Raw genomic sequence first — 18,738 nt, forward strand, 5'->3', positions numbered from 1 at the left:
TTTCTAAAAAAAATACTTATAATTTATAAATATTAATAATTTATTTTTTATAAATTTTAAAAATTGGCAAATTTAGATTTCCTCTCAATTTTTTATAACAACTTGACCTTTTATAAAATTATATATTTTTTTCATTTAAAAAATAATAAATATTTTTTTATTAATAATCATTGTTTAAGAAAATGAACCAGTTATCAAACCGGTGAGGATGTACTCGTTCATTATTCGAGCCATTGGATCCTTAGTCGAATCGCATAACATAATCGGATTAAACAAGATAATTTGGTTGAATAGATCAGTATATATAACAAAATTATATAGTTATTAAATTGGTTGAGTCGGATGACCCGATCTCAAAAAAAATAACGACAGCTAAAAAAATTTAAAATTTTAAAATATCATAATTTTAAGAATTCATTCTTTAAATTAAAAATTTTAATATACACACAACAAAATAGTACAAAATACAAATCTATATAAATTTTGAAATGGAAACAGAAATTGAATAATGTACGTCTAATAAATTTAATTTTATGGTAAAAAAATTGTTCTAAATAAATTTTTATCCTCTTATTAAAAATAGTATTGAAAATTAAAGTACCAAATAAATATTTTCATTTTCACATATCAAAAAAAAATTTTAAAAACTAGTATATCAAACAAATATTTTTGATAATTCTTTTTCTAAAAACACTTTTTAAAATTAGATTTCAAAAACAAATTTCAAGAACTAAAATTCAAAAGTGTTTCAAAGAGGCCTTAGTATTTCTATCTTCTTCCGTCAGCCAAGAGCTTTTGGCTCTTTGGATCTACTCGATTTCCAACTTTAGAGTGTTATCAAATTCTTTTTCAACTTCCAAAATATCTTGAGTATCCATACTAAAGGAAGTTAGTTCCTAAGTCAAGTATGGTTCTCTTGAGCTTTTCTACTTTTTCTAGGGATATACTCAAACCTCCTTTGGTCTTAAGAGTGTGGTTCAACTTGTCCATTTGGAACCCTTTAGGATTAACCTAAGTCTGGTGGACAATGTTCCTACTTTCTTCCATAGTTGTCCGATTTTTTAAATATGTATTAGTGTTTCTTCTATTTTCATTCTATCTACAAAGATTGTTAGCATTGTAACAAGGTAAAATAAAGTCACTTATCTGAGACCAGAATCTATCAAGTTTGGCTTGGATGAAATTATTATCAAATTGATTATTAGCTCATGTGAAAATTTTAGTAACAAAACCTATATCATCAAGATTACAATTAGTAATGGTATCATTGAAAAGATAAACTATATTATTATCGATGAGTTTAACAATATTAAAATCACCAAAAATAATCCAATTATTCATATTATTAGAGTAAGACATATCAACTATCATGGATCAAGTTAAATGCATGTTAATTTGGTTAGAGTAACCATATATACCAGTAAATATGCAAATGTTATTGGAAAAGTAGCCATCAATGAAGTTTTTATATGGATTCTAGCATAGTGTTGTAATCATCATATCTAGGAGAATTCATAGGGTTGCTACTATAATTTTCTTCAGTTTTTTATTTTATTTTCTTACCAAACACTATTGATATGAGACAATGTTAGTGGAGTTTTTGCTATTAGGATCTGGATTATTTTTTTGGTTTTCCATATGGTAGAATTCCTCATTATGATCTATTATACCGTAGTTGAAACAAAAACATGAGAATCTTTTCATACTTGAAATCAACCCAAGTAGTCTGTTCCTTCACACTCCCTAGTATTCCTGGTATAAGGGATTTGTTGATATGAAAGAGGATCTTAACTTTGATTATGGTTATCTTTTTGGGATAAAGATACAAATTCACTTCTACGACTGAACCTATCTTGGATCCAATTTTTTCCCATCAGTTTAGTTCTGATTTTTAGAGGAACACCTCATATTTGAACCCAAACTAGAACTTTGTTGAATGACATATCCTGGGAGAGGTAGTTGGGGTCCAGGGCTTTATATCAAACCAAGCATTTCTTAACATATCCACAACTTTCCTTTTAGAATTCTCTTAACGCCTATTGGATTATCCATTGATATTTGGTATAAACTTAGTTCAAGTTCAATGAGTTTAACACATGTAGGAAAAGAATTTATCCAAATAACCCAAATTTTCAAAAAAAAACCTCAAATAATCCAATCCACTTTTCAGATTATTTTCTGAAATACCCCACTTTAAAGAGGTGACGCAAGACCAATTGGCGTCTGCTCTTAAACATAGAGAGGTGGCGCCAATTGGATTGGATAGTGCACTTAGTGTTGTCAATTAAATTGGCGCCTATGTGTTAATTTATAAAGGACGCGCCAATTGGTCTGGCGCCTGTGTGTATTTCATAAAAAAATTTGAAAAACATTGTACAATTTAGATGAAAGTCGAAATCGGACCAATTGATATTAATATTAATACGCGTTTACACAAAAAGGCTAATGTCGTTGATCGGGATGACCTAACCGACCTCCGGACCCACATTCCCTAGCTACCCGAACGCGTGACCCTAACTCATGTTGATGAATCACCCCAGGTGTTTGAGTATCTGAGGACCCTGAAACATCACCACCAACTACAGGAGATTGCCTAAGATAATCATACAAATTCGTGTAGTATTGTGCATGCATTGAAGCGCTATCGTCGTAGCTGAGTTCATGACCCATGCCAGAGTAGTTGGGTTGTGTTTGAGTTATCAAGAGGCGACCAGGACGATTGAAGGGCGACATTAGTGTGAATGAAGCATCGATATTTTACTCCTTCCTTTTTATCAATGATATTTTACTCCTTCCTTTTTATCAATGAAATATGAATTTCTTCTATCCTTGTTGCAATGATATTGCCTGAGTAGTTTCTTATTTCTAAGTAAGTGAACCAAATGTCTAAGAAATAGCAGAACCAAATCACTCATTGAATCTTAAAGAAAGCAAAAATTGCTCTTAATTTTATCAGATAAAATAATGATTCCCAGAAAAATAGAGCTAAGAACACATAAGCAAGCAAATAGTTTTTAAAACATAACAGATGAAAGACAAGAAGGATTTTCATAATAAAGAAAATAGTTTAACAAAAAAATGAATGAACATCGCACAAGACAAAAGGTTTTAAAGTCCTAAGCATATGGTTTCTTCAAAAGATTCAACACAACTCGAAGATTTGCACCCATAATGTATTGTCTAACATCTATTGACTTTATCCTTTCATCCATATCATTTTGCTTGACAATTCTTACTTGTTGGGTTTCACCCTGAAGTTCACATGCATCTAGACCTTGAAGTTGAGTTTGAACAAGTCTTGGTACTTTATAAGGTGTAGATTTAGGTGATGATTGAGGGGATTGAGTTTCTAGTGGAGAGGTAATTTCTGGTTGGACTAAGGTTACATGTTTTGCTTCAGATAGATTTGCATTTTATGGTGGAGTAATCAAAATCATCTTCAGAGATAAGGTTGAGATTAATACCTATCATACCAGTACTCAGAGCTTCTGAAGTAGTCATATTTTCTTCAACGGTAGCTTCTAAAACTACTTCTTCAGGAATACCAGTAGCTTTAGTCTCAATAGACTTCAACCCAGAGATCACTTCTGCAGCTTGAACTTCTGGAGTCTCCAGATCACCAACAACAACAGCCTCTTTAATCAAAGCATTAGAGGTTTCTGGATGCTTCTCTAATTGATCCAACATAACATATCCTAACCGTTGAGCACTTCTGAAGATAGGTTCTACCATACTCTCCTGAGCAACAACATCTGAAACTTCCTCTCTTCTGACTAGTGACTCACTAACATCCCTTCTTCCTCATCCTCTTCTATTTCACACAACTTCCTCAACTTCTTCCTTATTAAAGGTGCATCAGATGAGACAGAGGAAGAATACACCTTTTAAGGATTCCTTCCACTTCTTATCTTGGATGGAATTAAGATAGTGGAAGCAATGACTTCTTCAATCTCTTCCTCAATCTCCTTTCTTTTCTTAGAGGGCTTCTAAACATCCTTTTGAGCAACTAAAGTAACATGCTTCCTCTTTTTAGAAGGATGGAATACATTAGTAGGTTTATCATGTAAGTCTTTCAATCTAATAACTACTCCCTTTTTAAATGCATGTTCTATTTATAATTTGATTACTTCAGGATTATCCATCTTGGTGATGATAGGATAATCCTCAAGACAGTCAGGATTAGTACATCTGATAGAGAGAGGTGCCCTTGAAGCTACCACATAAATTTTCTTCATAAGCTTTATGTTTGCAAGAATATAAGCAGACATGATGTTTCCATGTATCTCCTCCAGATCCACATTGTCAGTGAAAGTTTTAAGAGCATCAATTAGACAACCTTGATAAAACAGTTTAGAGAACAGTCTGGCATATGGCACATTCTTCTTGTGAAGCTTTGTGTTATCCTTGATAGTCTCACATAAATGATTGAAGATGCATGTAGAGAGATTTATCTTATCTTCATTCTTCAAGTAGAAGATAAAATTCTTGTGATCCCATGAGATCTTATCAGTACTCCCTTCTCTAGGGATCAGACGCCCAATAATAATTTTGAATAGAAGCTTAAAATTATTATGCATTTTCTTGACCTTTCCAAAGTCAGAAGAACATAAATTGCCAGCATTATCAAAGAAACATCTTTTAATAGCATCTGCTTCAGGACTATTCTCTTTAGTATTTACAATAAACCTTCTAGAGTTTGGTGCCTTAAAAAGTTTAGCAATCGTCTTCTGAGTGATGACAACATCAACACCCACTACTTTGGTCTGATTTCTACTTCTTTAAATTTCTAAACCCAATTCTTCTCAATCAACTAATTCAGTTCCACCAATGTAGTATATTCACCAAAAATTTCAGCCTTAACCCATAAATCTCTTACAAGATGAGGGTAAGTTGGTTCATTCAACATATCAAAGAATGAAAACCACTCTTTTACTCTGAAGTAGCTCCATAGGTCAAACTCATTCTGATTAAAAGAGACGAAGTCAATAATTTGCTCCACTAAAAGCTTTAGAACATCTTTATTGATATCCATGGTTTTAGGCTTGATAGTCATACTTTTTCCAAACTCGACAATCATGTGTAGATGTTGAGCAGAAGATGAGGACACCATTATTGAAAGGAGTTTTTAGGGTTTTTAGGGTTCTTTTGAAAAAAGTTTTTTATAGGAGGTTAGAGAAAACAAACGTGTAGGAAGTGAGAGAGTGGAGTGTGTGTTTCTGATACAAATAGAGTATTTTGAGAGAAAAAGGAATTTTAAACAAAATATAACATAAATTCAAAAAGAAACAAGAGACAATACATTAAAGGAAAATAACCCAAAGCTGATAAGTTTTTACTCAATAGTTACAATCCATGTCTCATAAGACGTTTCAAATTTATGACATGTAAGCAGACATGTGCCAAAGGCAGAAATAATAGTTTTGTTCACTTGTGTTCATATCAGAGGAAGTTAATCTTAAACTTAGTTTCATAAGGTGAGATGGTTCAGAGGCTATTATACATAAGATGTTGGTTTATAGCTTCTGGACATCATCAGACTCTGCTACTCCAATTAGATGTAAGCACAAATAAAGATGCTTAGACATTGGTGAAGTATAAGACTTACTATCAATATGATAGAAGTAGAATTAACACAGTGAAGTGTAATTCTTCTTCCATAAATAAGAATTACTCAAAACAATAGAATTAGAACTGCTTCATAAAAACAGATACGTACCTTTCTTTGTGCAACTTCTGATTTGCTATAGATATTGTCCTTAAGGAACAACATTGTTCCAACAATGCTCTTTAGAAATACACTAGGAGTTCTCTTAGACTCCATAGAAGCTGGATGATCTTTAGATATGTATCAAGAGACTGAAGCACCAGCAATTTGGGACAACCTTAGTCTTCCCTGTACTAGTAATATTTTCTTATTGGTTTCTTCCAGATTCCACATTTCCTTCCTCATTCAGAGTTAGGATTTGGAATATAGGTTTTCTTCTTGTTGTAAGTTGTAAGCAACCACTACCCTGAAGCAAGAGTTATTGCTTGACCTTTTCCTTTTAGCATATCTGCAGCAAACACAATCTCATTCTTTGGTACCCATACTCTTATGGGTCCTTTGAGGTTAGTTTTGCAGGACTTCCTCTTTCTTTGAGACTTAGCCTTATAGTAATGTTTAGACTCATTCCAAACTTTTTTTACAAACATTTTGTCTAGGATAAACCTTGACTTCTGATCCTCTTGGAACCTTTGATTCAATAACCTTGAGTTCTAAATTCTTCAGAACCTCTGACTTGAGAATCTTAGGTTCAATATTTCTTAAAACTTTTGATCTTTTAGTATGAGATTCTGATTTTTTTCATAACTTGTAAATCATTCGTCGTAGATTCTGATTTGTTCAGAACTTTACTATTTTCAGCAGTAGGCGTAAAGTAAGCATTCATCCCCTTTTAAGCAGTGCTTAAAGAAGAAGGGTCTGAAGGTTTTATCAAATATCAGTGCTTGGATTATAAGGTTTCTGATGATAACTAATACCTTCTCCTTTGCTTTTACTTACTCCATAGATCATGGAAGCAAGTTTGGATCTGTTGTAGCCAGATATGACAAACTCTTAAAGAGCATATTCATACTTATCCAAAGGTTTGTCAGACATATCTTTTATTAAAGAAATTTGATCTCTTTTAAGTTTTTATATTTTGTCTTTAGAGAAGTTTAGTTCATCTTTTGCAAGACTATATTGTTTCTTTAAAAAAATTATATGTTGGCTTTCTTATAACATATTTCCATAAGATCTTGACACAGAGTAATTAAATTAGATTTAGAGAGTTTAGAAAATACCTTTTTTATGTCCTCTAAATCTGAGTCAGAACCAGCTTCAGATTTTGATTCTGAAAGTGTTAAAGCTAATAGAGCAAGATTGGCTTCTTCTTTATTAGCTTCTTCTTCATTATGAAGTTATTCCCATTTTTCCATGATACTTTTCTTGAACTTGCTTTAAAGTCGTTCCTTTAAAAGCTTTACTTTTTACTTTTGTCCTCCTGCAGATCTGGACACTCAGCTATGTAATGATCAGGCTTCTGACAGTTGAAGCAACCATTATGATCATCTTTATCACTTCTAGAACTTGATCCTATGAAGCCTCTAGTTCTTCTAGAGAATTTGGTCTTCTTCCTGAACAAGTGTTGAAACCTTTTGATGATGAAATCCATTTCCTCATCATCAGATTCTTCATCATAAGTTTCATCATGAGTGGCTTCTTTTTTCTTCCTGGTCTAAGATGATTTCTCAGAACTCTCATCAGATTTTAAAGCAAGTGTTTTAAACTTGTTTACAAGCTCATCTTCATTTAGCTTCATCTCATGGCTTTGGAGATGGCTAACAAGACTTTCAAGACTTAATAAGTTTAAGTCTTTAGCTTATTTAATAGTAGTAACTTTGGGTTTGTATTTGGCAGGATGACTCCTAAGGATCTTCTTGACATGATTTGATGCAGTGTAGCTTTTGTTCAAGACTTGTAGTCCATACACAAGAACTTGAAATCTTGAGAACATAGTTTGAATGTTCTCGTCATCTTTCATTCTGAACAGGTCATATTATTGAACCGGAAGATTTGCTTTAGCTTTTTTCACTTGTTGATTACTTTCATAGGTAGCACATACAGAATTAAAGATAGTTTTGGCAGTAGACTTATCAATGATCTTAATGTACTCAAAATGAGGCAAGGCATCAATAAGAATTCCTCTCACTCTATGATGTTTTCTGTATATCTTTTTCTGATCAGTAGTGAGAGATTTTTAGTTAGAGACCATTCTAACACCATTGACTTGAAAGTCAATGCCATCTTCCAGGATATCTCATAATCATCTAGACCAATGATATAAGTGTACACCTTACTTTTCCGCCATTCAAATTCAATAGAATCTCTAATGAATTTTGCTGGTCTAGCAATATAGTTGTTTTGACCATGTGTACTTTGATTATGCACTACAACAAATAACGCTTTTGATGACGAAGCTTTCACCACGAACAATATAAAACTGAGGGTGTATGTAACGGGAGCATCTTGTTTTATTTTAAAAATAAATAAATTTGTTACCTCAGTTTTATGAAAATCCAATATAAATATATGCTTAGGGTTTGAGATTAGATTCCTAACTCCTGCAGTTTCATGTCTTATATGGAACCAAAAAGGTGCCTTTAATTTTTATACATTTTACGTTGGATATGTTACCTCGGTTTTCATTAAAACCGAGATAAATACTCTCTAATTTTTTATTCTTTTTGGAACCAAAAAGGCACATGTATTATTTATAGATTTTACATCGAATTACCTCGGCTTTCAGTATAATTGTGATAAATACTCTTTATATTTTGTATTCACTCAATGTCTACCTCATTCTTTTGTCTAGCCCTATAAAAAGAGCACTTCTTCTCCAGCTAACAAAAGAACACTTATTCTCCAAGGAGCCCTAGCGAACCAAAAAACTTTCTCACCATTATTCTCTGGTATGTTATTATTGTTGTTCTTCTTCTTATTGTTTCTTTGGTCCATTACTTTTGTTCTTTTTATTATCCATTACTCTTGTTCTTATTATTCTCTTTATATTTTGTATTCCCTCAGTTTCTACCTCATCCACTTCTTGAGCCCTGGCGAAAGAACACTTCTTCTCCAGCCAACGAAAGAACACTTATTCTTCGAGGAGTCCTAGCGAACGAAAAAACTTTCTCACCATTATCCTTCGGTAAGTTTTTATTGTTGTTGTTGTTCTTGTTGTTGTTTTGGTCCATTATTGTTGCTCTTGTTATTCTTTATTATTTTTGTTGTTGTTGTTGAGAAGCTTTATTTTTGTTGGTTGTGTACTATTTTTATTTTTTTCAGAAGCTTTATGTGATTATGGATCATAGTTGGATGAAAGCCAATAGATTAAGTAAAGAGTATGAGAATTGATTGAAGCTTAATTTTTCTAAATAACACAAATAGAACCCTAATAAAGAGTGCTAAACAACGAGAGCCATAAACATATACCATCTTTGATCCAAAGATGTTATGTGTTTAGGGCTCTCTTTTCTTCTTCAGAGATCCAAATCATTTTCTTTTACTTCTTCTTCAGATATCTGATACATCAAACATCACTACTAATATTTTTGTCATATTATTATTGTTGTTGTTGTTGTTGAGATCCGAAACCCTGGAGTTTTTGTTTTTGTTTTTGTTGTTGTTATTGATTTTGTTTTTGTCGATGTTGTTGTTCTTGTTGTTGAGACCCTAAACCCTAGAGGTTGTTCATTGAAGTTGTTATTGATATTGTTGTTGTTCTTTATAATGTGTTTGATGTTATTGTTTTTTTCTTGTTGTTTTTGTTGTTGATATTGATCTTGAGATTATGTTTTTTGTGATTCTTTGTGCAACTCTCATCTTATTCCGTCTAATTGAGTTTATTATATCTAATGTCGATTGTTTGTTTCACTAACCCCTCTTTAAACATATAACCTAGTAAATTGACTTTGGTAATAATCATATGCAAAATTATGTTGTATCTGAAACTTATGTTACACTGATTAATAATTTTCTAGCATTATGTTACTCATCATTCATCTTGTGTTGTTTTATTGTTAAAATATTTCAAATACTTCTAGTTTTTGTTCAACTTTCTTCCATATTTGTTCATTTTTCAAAGCATCAAATTGTATATTTTCAAAAATGAATTAGTAGAAAAGGAAGTGTTGAATAAAGAACTTGAAACATTAGAGAGATTTTAACCATAAAACAGCGTAAGAAGAATGATGAGTTGCATAATGCTTCAAAATCATAATTAATGTAAGTTGTTCTTCAAATATACCATAATTGCTCATATAATTATTTTCCTAATCAATTTTTAGAAGTTATATGTTCAGTATAGGATTTAGTGAAATGAGCAATACACATTAGATTTAATAAACTAAAAAAAAAAAATTACCCTTCGATTTTATGAGATAATCGAGGTGAAAGTATGGTATATCCGTCAGGGAAATTACAAAACCGAAGGGACATGTGTTTTTGCCATTTCAGAATTCCAAAAAGGTCTCCCTGGATATCGAACCCATGACCTTTTCACATACTCGTCGATTTTTTTAAAACAGAGAGGTAAAAATTTCACTTTTTATGATGCCCTTCGTTACCTCGCCTCTGTAGCCGAGGTTAAATGCATTTCGCGTTCAAGGTTAAATGTGATTTTTCTAGTAGTGATGGTTATTATTCCTACGAGGAGGATTAATAGAACTAGTTACTTCAGAACTATCAGGCATGATGGAAGCTGTATTTTTCTCAAGATCTTTTACGCACCACTTATAGTACATATTGTGCTCTGATGCCAACTAAAGGTGATAAAAATACACAAGAAGGGGGAGTTGAATTGTGTATAACAAAAACGTTTCACTTCTGAAAAGAACCGCTTCAGAGTCTAATGTCAGAGTTGATAGTGGCAGTGGAAATATTGTGTATTGGAAACAATAAGTAAAGAAACATAAAGATTTATCCTGGTTCCTCTCCTCAACTGAGTAGTTTAGTCCCCTTGTCTTAACAACTTAGATTTCTAAGATATACAAAGATAAGAAATTATAAAAATGAACTGATGAAACTTTTTCTAAAAGTTTATACTTAATATGTTATGTTTAGCTTGTGTAGTAGTTGTGATGTATTTGTGAACTCATATAACTATACCAAAATAACTACGAGTTTGAAATTAAGGCAATTACATGCTGCATAATGACTCTTTCAAGTTTTTTAATGACGTATTATTAGCTGTTAATTGATATTTTCCAGTCACACCCTACTCTTTCTTCAATATTGCAAGAGACCTAAACAAATAGATAGATCATTGCCCAAATTTTGATAGTTCAAAGGATCACTTGATATAACTTTTAGAACACTTTTCTCATACATCTGATATAAAGAACAAGCAACCTACATATGAAATATTTTCACCATCTTCAGAGTCTCAACAGCTTCCCTATTCAGATACATTCTACCGTTGATCCATACTTTCTCTTTTTATTCAACAATATAAATTAAGAAAATACTCAGACAACACCATCAAAATTTCTCCTGCAGAACTAAAAAGAAGACAAACTTGTAGTTTGAGTAAGATACTTATCGCCCCTGGCGATAAGATCACCCCTAGCGATAAGATAAGAATAAATAGTGGAACACGTTTCTATATAAACTACCTTCCCTTCAAAAAATGTAACCATATTCGTAAAGAATCTCCGACTTAATGATGGATGACAGCAAAATTTTCAACAGGAGAAGCCTTTCATTCCTTTTTCCATTAGAACATTTTAAAATAAAGAATAACATATCATTACAGAAAAACAAACATTTTAATTTAGATGTGAATTGTGTTCAAACATGAATCAGATTCACTGGCACTCAATCCGTTGCCTTTTGGCAGAAGAGTGTTCTGGGTCCAATAAATTTTTAGCAGCATTCTCGTTATTGACATCGATCATTTGGGACGTTTCTTCACTTTGGAAAGCCCAACCAGTAAAATCATTCTCTGAAAAGAGAGATGAAGGAGTTGTTTTGTAGAATGCTAGAGGAACCTGCTTCACCCTCCGAGTAATCTGCAATAGTACAAGTTGTCACCAGAAGATTTATGAGGATCAATCTCTCTCAACTTCTTTTTAAGATTAAATATATTTTTTTATCTCTATACAATTTATGAAATTTGATTTTGGTCCTACAATTGAAAAAAATCATTTGACTAGTCACAGAAAATAGAAAAGTTGTGTTTTCAGTCCTTCATAAGACACTTTGAACAACTAAGAACACATTGAATGTGTGGATTAAAAAACAAATAATTTTTTTATAAAAACCAATATCAAATATTGCCAATGGTATAGAGATAAAAAAAACATAAACATTTCTCTCATTATGCAAACAACATGGACACGTTACTGTAAAGGAAGAAAAATATAACGGTCATTCACCTCCGCTCCAAGTATTGTTGCATAAGAACCAGCACTAAAATCACCAACATTAACTTCAGTTGTTTTGGCCCTGACTGTCAAATCAGTCCCAAGAGACAAAGCGAACCTAAAAGCACAAGTAAAAGCATGTAAGTTCAAGGTGTTACATCAAAATTCACAAATAAAACAGTAAGCAGAAGGAAAACAGGGAATAATGCGCCAAAGATCAAAACACTTACCGTGAGACAGGAGGACAGTAGTGGTGACGAACAGTGTCAATTTCCCAAAGAGAGCTTCCTGCGCAAAAGAAATCTTTATCAGGAAGGAAAACAAATTTAGAACACATAATTGACTTGAGATAAACTATGGGATCCAATATTATAAATTATAGGACCCAATATAGAATAGAACATGACATGAGGGAAATGCTTATATGTTTCGCTTATAATATGAATGCATATATATATCAAATTTATGCAGGTCATCAAGTTCTAATCCAGCCCAGAGATTTTTCAATGTCAACCAAATGGCATATCATGATAATAAAACATTGACAAGGGAAGCACTACATTTTCCTACATTGAGCTAAATGTCAACATTATTACTGACATTTAACTGCAAATCATGTCAATCAAGCTAGCTAATTGAGAGGTTGAAAAAACAAGAGAATAACTATTCTGATTTCCAAATGTGTCGATCCTGATGTCATGCTTAATTTGTTTCTCTCTTGTTTAAGAAACATCAAACAAACAAGCAAGCATGCAAGCATTCGTGTGTATGGGAATGTATTCACGTATTTTCCAAATGTGTCAACCCTAATGTCATGCTTAATTTGTTTCTCACTTGTTTAAGAAACGTCAAACAAACAAGCAAGCATGGAAGTATTCATGTATGGGAGCATATCAAATCAAGTAAGAGTCTGAAAAAAGCTAACCATGACCATACGACAATCCATGTAAAGATTAAATGGTCAAGATTAGCTTCTCTTACCTCACATAATGTGTATATTATAGTACACAAATAATGAGATAAAATAACAAAAATAAAACAGCAACCACCATGCAGTTTTACACCTTTCTCCAGGTTTGGTTTAGAAAAAATGACAGACTTCAAGGTAGATGAGGAAAAGATGACTTAAAAAAATGCTCACTCATAGCGCCTGACTTCATAGGATCAGTTTCCTCAATGTTAAAATAGTCAATGCCCGATTTCTGGAGGGGCTTTGAACCAGTCTCGGCATTATCCAAGTTAGAGGCAGTCACTTCATCTGTTCTTTGATCACTGTCTTCATCATCATCTTCCTGTTCATATATCAGAAATTAGCTTGCCAATCAAAACAGAAGGTATGCTGTTACATTATTACACTGCAACAAATGTAATAACTTCATGATTGCTAGAGTAAAAAAGAGATCCTTAACATATAAGAGATCCGACACTAGTACTGACATTATGATTGCTAGAGTAAAAAAGTGCCGAAAGATGTTATAACTTCATGTATCCTTAACATATAAGAGATCCGAGAGTAGTATTTCGAAAGCATTTTAATTTAGTAAAAACCTTTCTTTCCAATCCCAATATTTCTCTTATCATGGCGGACCGTGGCAAGTAAGCAACTATTTTAACTGTCTACAAAGTGTACTAAACACACTTTGTTGAACAGAAGCAAAACGCATTCTACAGAAGAGTAATTTACGAATCTAAGATTTCAGAAGGGAGGGTTTAGCATTCACTAAATAATTTCAATGCTGAGCTACCAAAGCCCATCTTATGTTTGTAACACAGCTAATCATTTTTTACACAGCTCAACCACTTCATGGTTAAGCTACAGAAACACAGTTTACAAGTGTCGGCCAATCTAAGGCTACAGTTTAAACAGTGTTTTTAAAACTGGATTCATGATAGAGAAAGAGTATAAACTTAAATAGTTTTAGGTTAATTGGTCTAACCATAGTTGAATCGATAACAATTTACTTCTATATTTGTAAATTTGACATATAAAATAGTGATGTAACATATACTGTAAAATAGATTCATAGTAGAGAAAGAGTATAAACTTAAATGACATTATAGTTAAGTTCAAGCATATATATCATATGTAGCAGTGTCATTGATGGCGGACCGTGGCAGGAAGCAAAAAATCTGCTATTTGGAACCCCCACCATACTTTAAATTGCAATGATACTAAATAAGTTGAATAGAAAAGTATGTCCTGCCTGTCCGAAAAATAAAGTATGTCATGAACGCAACATATATCATTTTCATAATGGAAAAGTTTATAAAAGACCGACGGATTATGAAGATTACTTCTTTGTTTCCCTCAACCCCATATATTTTCACATGATCCTCATCAACATCTCCAATACTAAAGAAATAATCCAGAAAACAAAAATTTACTAATAAAGTAATAGCATAAGAAAAGATAGAAAAGAGACTATCATTACCCGGTGCACCAAACAGTTGATCGAAGGATGTCTACGCAAAATATTGTGAACCAGAGCTGTAATAACCAATGCACCAGAAGGTGGAACTGAAAGCAACAACCTACCCAATTTCTTCGCAAAGGAGGCAGCCAAGTAAGCTGGAAGAAGTGGTGACTTTAGGCAAGAATCAAGAAGCTGCAAGTAGAAAATTGCATACTATCAGAAAATGGCACGTCCAAAGGACTTAGACTTGTGTATTAGAATTTTTAATTATTCACATCAGCACTATTTCATTTGAATATCATTTCATTATCACTTGATCACATTCAATGCTTTGGTTTTCCCATTACAGATATTTCAGGAAAAATTATTTTCCTCAGGTTAAGAAACAATGGTTTTCTGCTTGTCGATGCTATCCTAATTCACAATCTTTTAGCGTTTTCATTGTTCAATGTGCAGAGAAAGTTATAAAGCGGGCTAATAGTTTTAGTATTTTAATTTTGAAATTGGAGCTTTCAATTTGGAAATATTTGCTCGATAGAGATTCTATCCAGTAAGTAACCAAACCAATCAACTTATCTACTTGACAAAGACTTTCTACGAGTAAGTAATCAAAATAACAACCACCTTACAAACCTATTAACTTACTAACCACTCTAATTATCCTATATTATATATCCTAACACCATGGAATAAATATGTTATTTAGGTAAATTAAGTAAACTCATAGGTAAATTAAGTAAATTAGGTAAATTAACATCATGGAAGTTTGTTTTCACAACCTTTTGTTTAAGGATTTCCATGTTGAGTTATAGGAGTTCTAGAAGTACAAATTTTACTGTAGTGCTACTAGAAACTTAAATCATTCTATAATTTGGCATGTCAACATACTTAAATCATTATTATCCAAACTGGCATATTAAAGTTACATTAAAATTATAATAACTTAATAAGTCAGTAACATATCTTCGTTGTACAACTGAAATGAGCATTATTTTTGCTTGCTATTCCCTTTTGCTTACTTTCAGATGTATGTAACAAAGATTTTATAAGCTTTACCTGGAAAAACCTTGCACGATGTTTTGCCATGAAGATAGATGGAACTAATAATGCATATAGTTTTACATAAAAATTTGGGTATTCCAATCCATACTGAGTCATTAGTACATAAAGGCTATTAAGAGCCATCACACTGACTACACCACCAACATCATAGGACTTTGTCAAGAAATCACTGCACATAAAAAAGCAACACTTCAGATTCAACATCTAGTTAGCATAACAAAATTACAATTTCTGTAGCACAGATGTTTACCATAACATGATGGGATTAGACAGATGAGGAATCACTGCTTGGTGAAGATTAACAAGAACCTAGTAAAAAAGAACGATGTAACTCACAAAATCAAATGGGGGAAAAACCTATAGGGAAGTATAAAATGTAGTTCCATTCAAATTCAAATTAAATATGACATCAAAACCAGAATATGAAATTTACAATCACTGCTATAACAAATAGAATTCCCCTTATATCATACATACTTAAAATTAATCTAATCAAAGAATAAAATTGAGTAGAAAAGATACAGAATGAAGACAACAACATCTACCAAAATCATCTTAATTTTAGAAAAGACACTAATCTCCAGATTGAAAAACTACAGAAAATATAATGGCAAGTTCGCAACCATACAGAAATTTCAAACACATACACTTGCAAATTACCTCTTTGTACACATCAAGTGGAAGTGGCAATCTAAGATACGCAATCCAAGCTTTAGTAAATTTTAACTTCATCTTCTTGGCAATTCTGTCAGCAGACAATACCTATATGCATAACATGAAGATGTGACGGATATGGAAAAGTGAAGATGTCGACAAATAATTAAAGCAGTTCTGAAATGAAAAGATTTTTCTAATATGAGTAAATATTCATTTAAACAGTAAATAAAATTACAATTAAACCCAAGGATAAAACATGCTCATTAATGAAAAATATATGGTGACCAACATTAAACTAGAAATGAGTAGGGAATAATAATACTTACATTATTTTTATGCTTCTTGGACTTAAGCTGCTTGTCATCCAGATCTCCAGAACTTTCTATGGAAAATTAACCAGATTATAAAATATATAACATTGTAAAAAAGAAAATCTTAAGAGGCTAAAAGTTATAAGTAAGCATTCACCTGATACACTCCACATTTCAAAAACAGATGTATCATTGGATTTTTCAAGAAAGGGGGCATGTGAAATGGTGTAGTACATATTGTGGATGACACCCTCAATACTGCAAAAGATACATTTTTAAGTTAAGATTAGAATTATAGAACAAATTAAGTACATTTACAAGTAAATTATCCATCTCCTAATTTCAAAACTAAAACCAAGCTTGCCTGGCAGAAAAATTTAACTGCTTTCTTGCATTATACATTGAGTTGAAATTTGAAAAGCTAAAATATATTGCTTATAGAATAGGATATTGTATGAAATGGCATGTCATTTTTGTATATTTTTTATGAAAGAAAAAGAAGTCATTTTTGTATATAAAACATGTCAGATACAAATCATTTAAGACCAAAGAACGTAATCTTTTAATACTACTGATAGTCACCCAGTAATGGTGCTCTACATCTCTTTATAAACAGAGAAAGAATAGAAATAACTGGTGGCTATAGATGTTACTAACTTTGAGCTCAATTGACTTTCATCAGTGCCATCTACACTTGCAGTTTTATCATCTAATAACAAGGATAAGAAAAGGAGTTAGTTATCCAATGAGAATACCCAAATATTTAGAAATCGAAACAGAATGCATAAATCTCCTATCTGCAATTTCGCAAATCAAAATGGAAGACTAAAAGAAGCAAGCTAAGGAAGAAAATCACCAGTAACATATTTTCCTTCCAAATTTCTAGCAAGCTTTTCTAGACTTATGAATGTAAAATAACTGCAGCAAGTAACAAAATAGTTCACTAATCAAGATAAACGAATGAATAACTTGCAAAGAAAAAACCCAAAGAAGCATATTAATCATACCTGACATCAATATACTTGAAATACTTCGATGTTAGTAAATCAATCAAAAATTCAGCAGAACTAGAAGAGTAGAGCTGATAAACCAAAACAAAAAAGTAAACAAATTGGACAAAAAAAAACAAATATCAATATATGAGCACAAAAATGAATGAATTAGCATTACAATTAGGATGAAAAACTTACAATACTACTGATAATTCTGTTATACAAAGAAGAATGAAAGGTGCCGCCATTAGCAACCTTGACAAACTCCATCAACGTATCCAACACAACTTCCTTCAAAGTCTCATCGGATTGATCCGCGACAAGAACTTCTACGAGAGATTTAACAAACTCGTCGAACTTGGAACGGAGCCAAGTGAGGTAGATGAACTCGGACTGGTCGCCGGCGGCGTCGGAGGAGGGATTGGCAGTGGCGGAGGAGGACGGTAGTTGAGGGAGGAGAGGGAGAAAGAAGGAATGAAGAGAGAGAAGGGATTCGAGGACGTGTTGAGGTGGAGAAGAAGGTGAAACGAAGGTGAGAAGAAGAGGGAGGTTGTTGATGTTTGAGGCTGACGAGAGTAATTCGTTTCCTAGGGTTTTGAGTTCGGCGACGCCGTATTTGTTCGTGGTTTTCTTCTTCTTGTTTTTCTTCGTTGGAGGTTCCATGGTTCGTTCAGTTGTGAGAGTTGGATGCAGCGACGCGGAAGGGTTTTCTCAGGGTTTTGGAACGGAGAAGGTGAAGACTTCGGTTGTTATTTTCGGGTCAGATACGGGTTGATTTTTGGGCCGGTTGTTTCTTCGGCCTGGAGTTGTCTAAGAAATATTCAAAATGCTTTGGCTTACTCTTTCTACTCTTGTATGTATTCATCCACGTGAAAAGTTATCCACATTTTTTACACACATTTTAATATAAATTATTCTTTATTTTTGTAAAAATTTAGATGTGTCCGAAGAAGCATCTATGAACAATTTTTTTTAGTAAAATGAGAATCTCAAAATAACACATTCTAGTATGATTTTGGATGCGTCTGGAGATGTACGGAAATTCATTTTTGAACAAATTTTCAAGTGATGTATCGCTTGAATATGGTTTTAGGAAAGTGGACCCAGCACTTGGATAAGAATTTCCTAACATTGAAATTATCTGAGGAGATCCTGAATCAAAACATGAGAAGGTTTGACTTTATCAGAAAGAAGTACAACATACCTCGGAGATCCTACAATTTGTCTGAACAAAATAGCATCGACCTTATCATCCTTTCCATATTTATCTAGTTTCAGATTTGATTCGACAGGTGAGAATGCAGGATTCGAGTTTTCCATCCTAAATCCTTTGATTATTTCTTTGACATACTTTCTTTGATA

At 32.6% G+C, this 18,738-nt stretch overlaps 1 protein-coding gene across 1 annotated transcript; it reads right to left on the reverse strand.

Annotated features, from left to right (window-relative positions):
* Positions 1 to 11,077: 11,077 nt before the first annotated feature.
* LOC127118309 (protein NUCLEOLAR COMPLEX ASSOCIATED 4) lies at positions 11,078 to 18,204 on the reverse strand. The gene is made up of 14 exons (XM_051048487.1): positions 17,575 to 18,204; positions 17,392 to 17,465; positions 17,241 to 17,302; positions 17,042 to 17,093; positions 16,542 to 16,642; positions 16,400 to 16,455; positions 16,077 to 16,178; positions 15,667 to 15,725; positions 15,411 to 15,585; positions 14,373 to 14,546; positions 13,082 to 13,232; positions 12,171 to 12,228; positions 11,953 to 12,058; positions 11,078 to 11,586 (listed from the first exon to the last, which is right to left on the reverse strand). The coding sequence occupies exons 1-14, from the start codon at positions 18,037 to 18,039 to the stop codon at positions 11,383 to 11,385; spliced, it is 1,839 nt and encodes a 612-aa protein (XP_050904444.1). The 5' UTR covers positions 18,040 to 18,204; the 3' UTR covers positions 11,078 to 11,382.
* Positions 18,205 to 18,738: the final 534 nt, after the last annotated feature.

Source organism: Lathyrus oleraceus, chromosome 2, assembly GCF_024323335.1.
Source record: "Lathyrus oleraceus cultivar Zhongwan6 chromosome 2, CAAS_Psat_ZW6_1.0, whole genome shotgun sequence".
Taxonomy (NCBI): domain Eukaryota; kingdom Viridiplantae; phylum Streptophyta; class Magnoliopsida; order Fabales; family Fabaceae; genus Lathyrus; species Lathyrus oleraceus.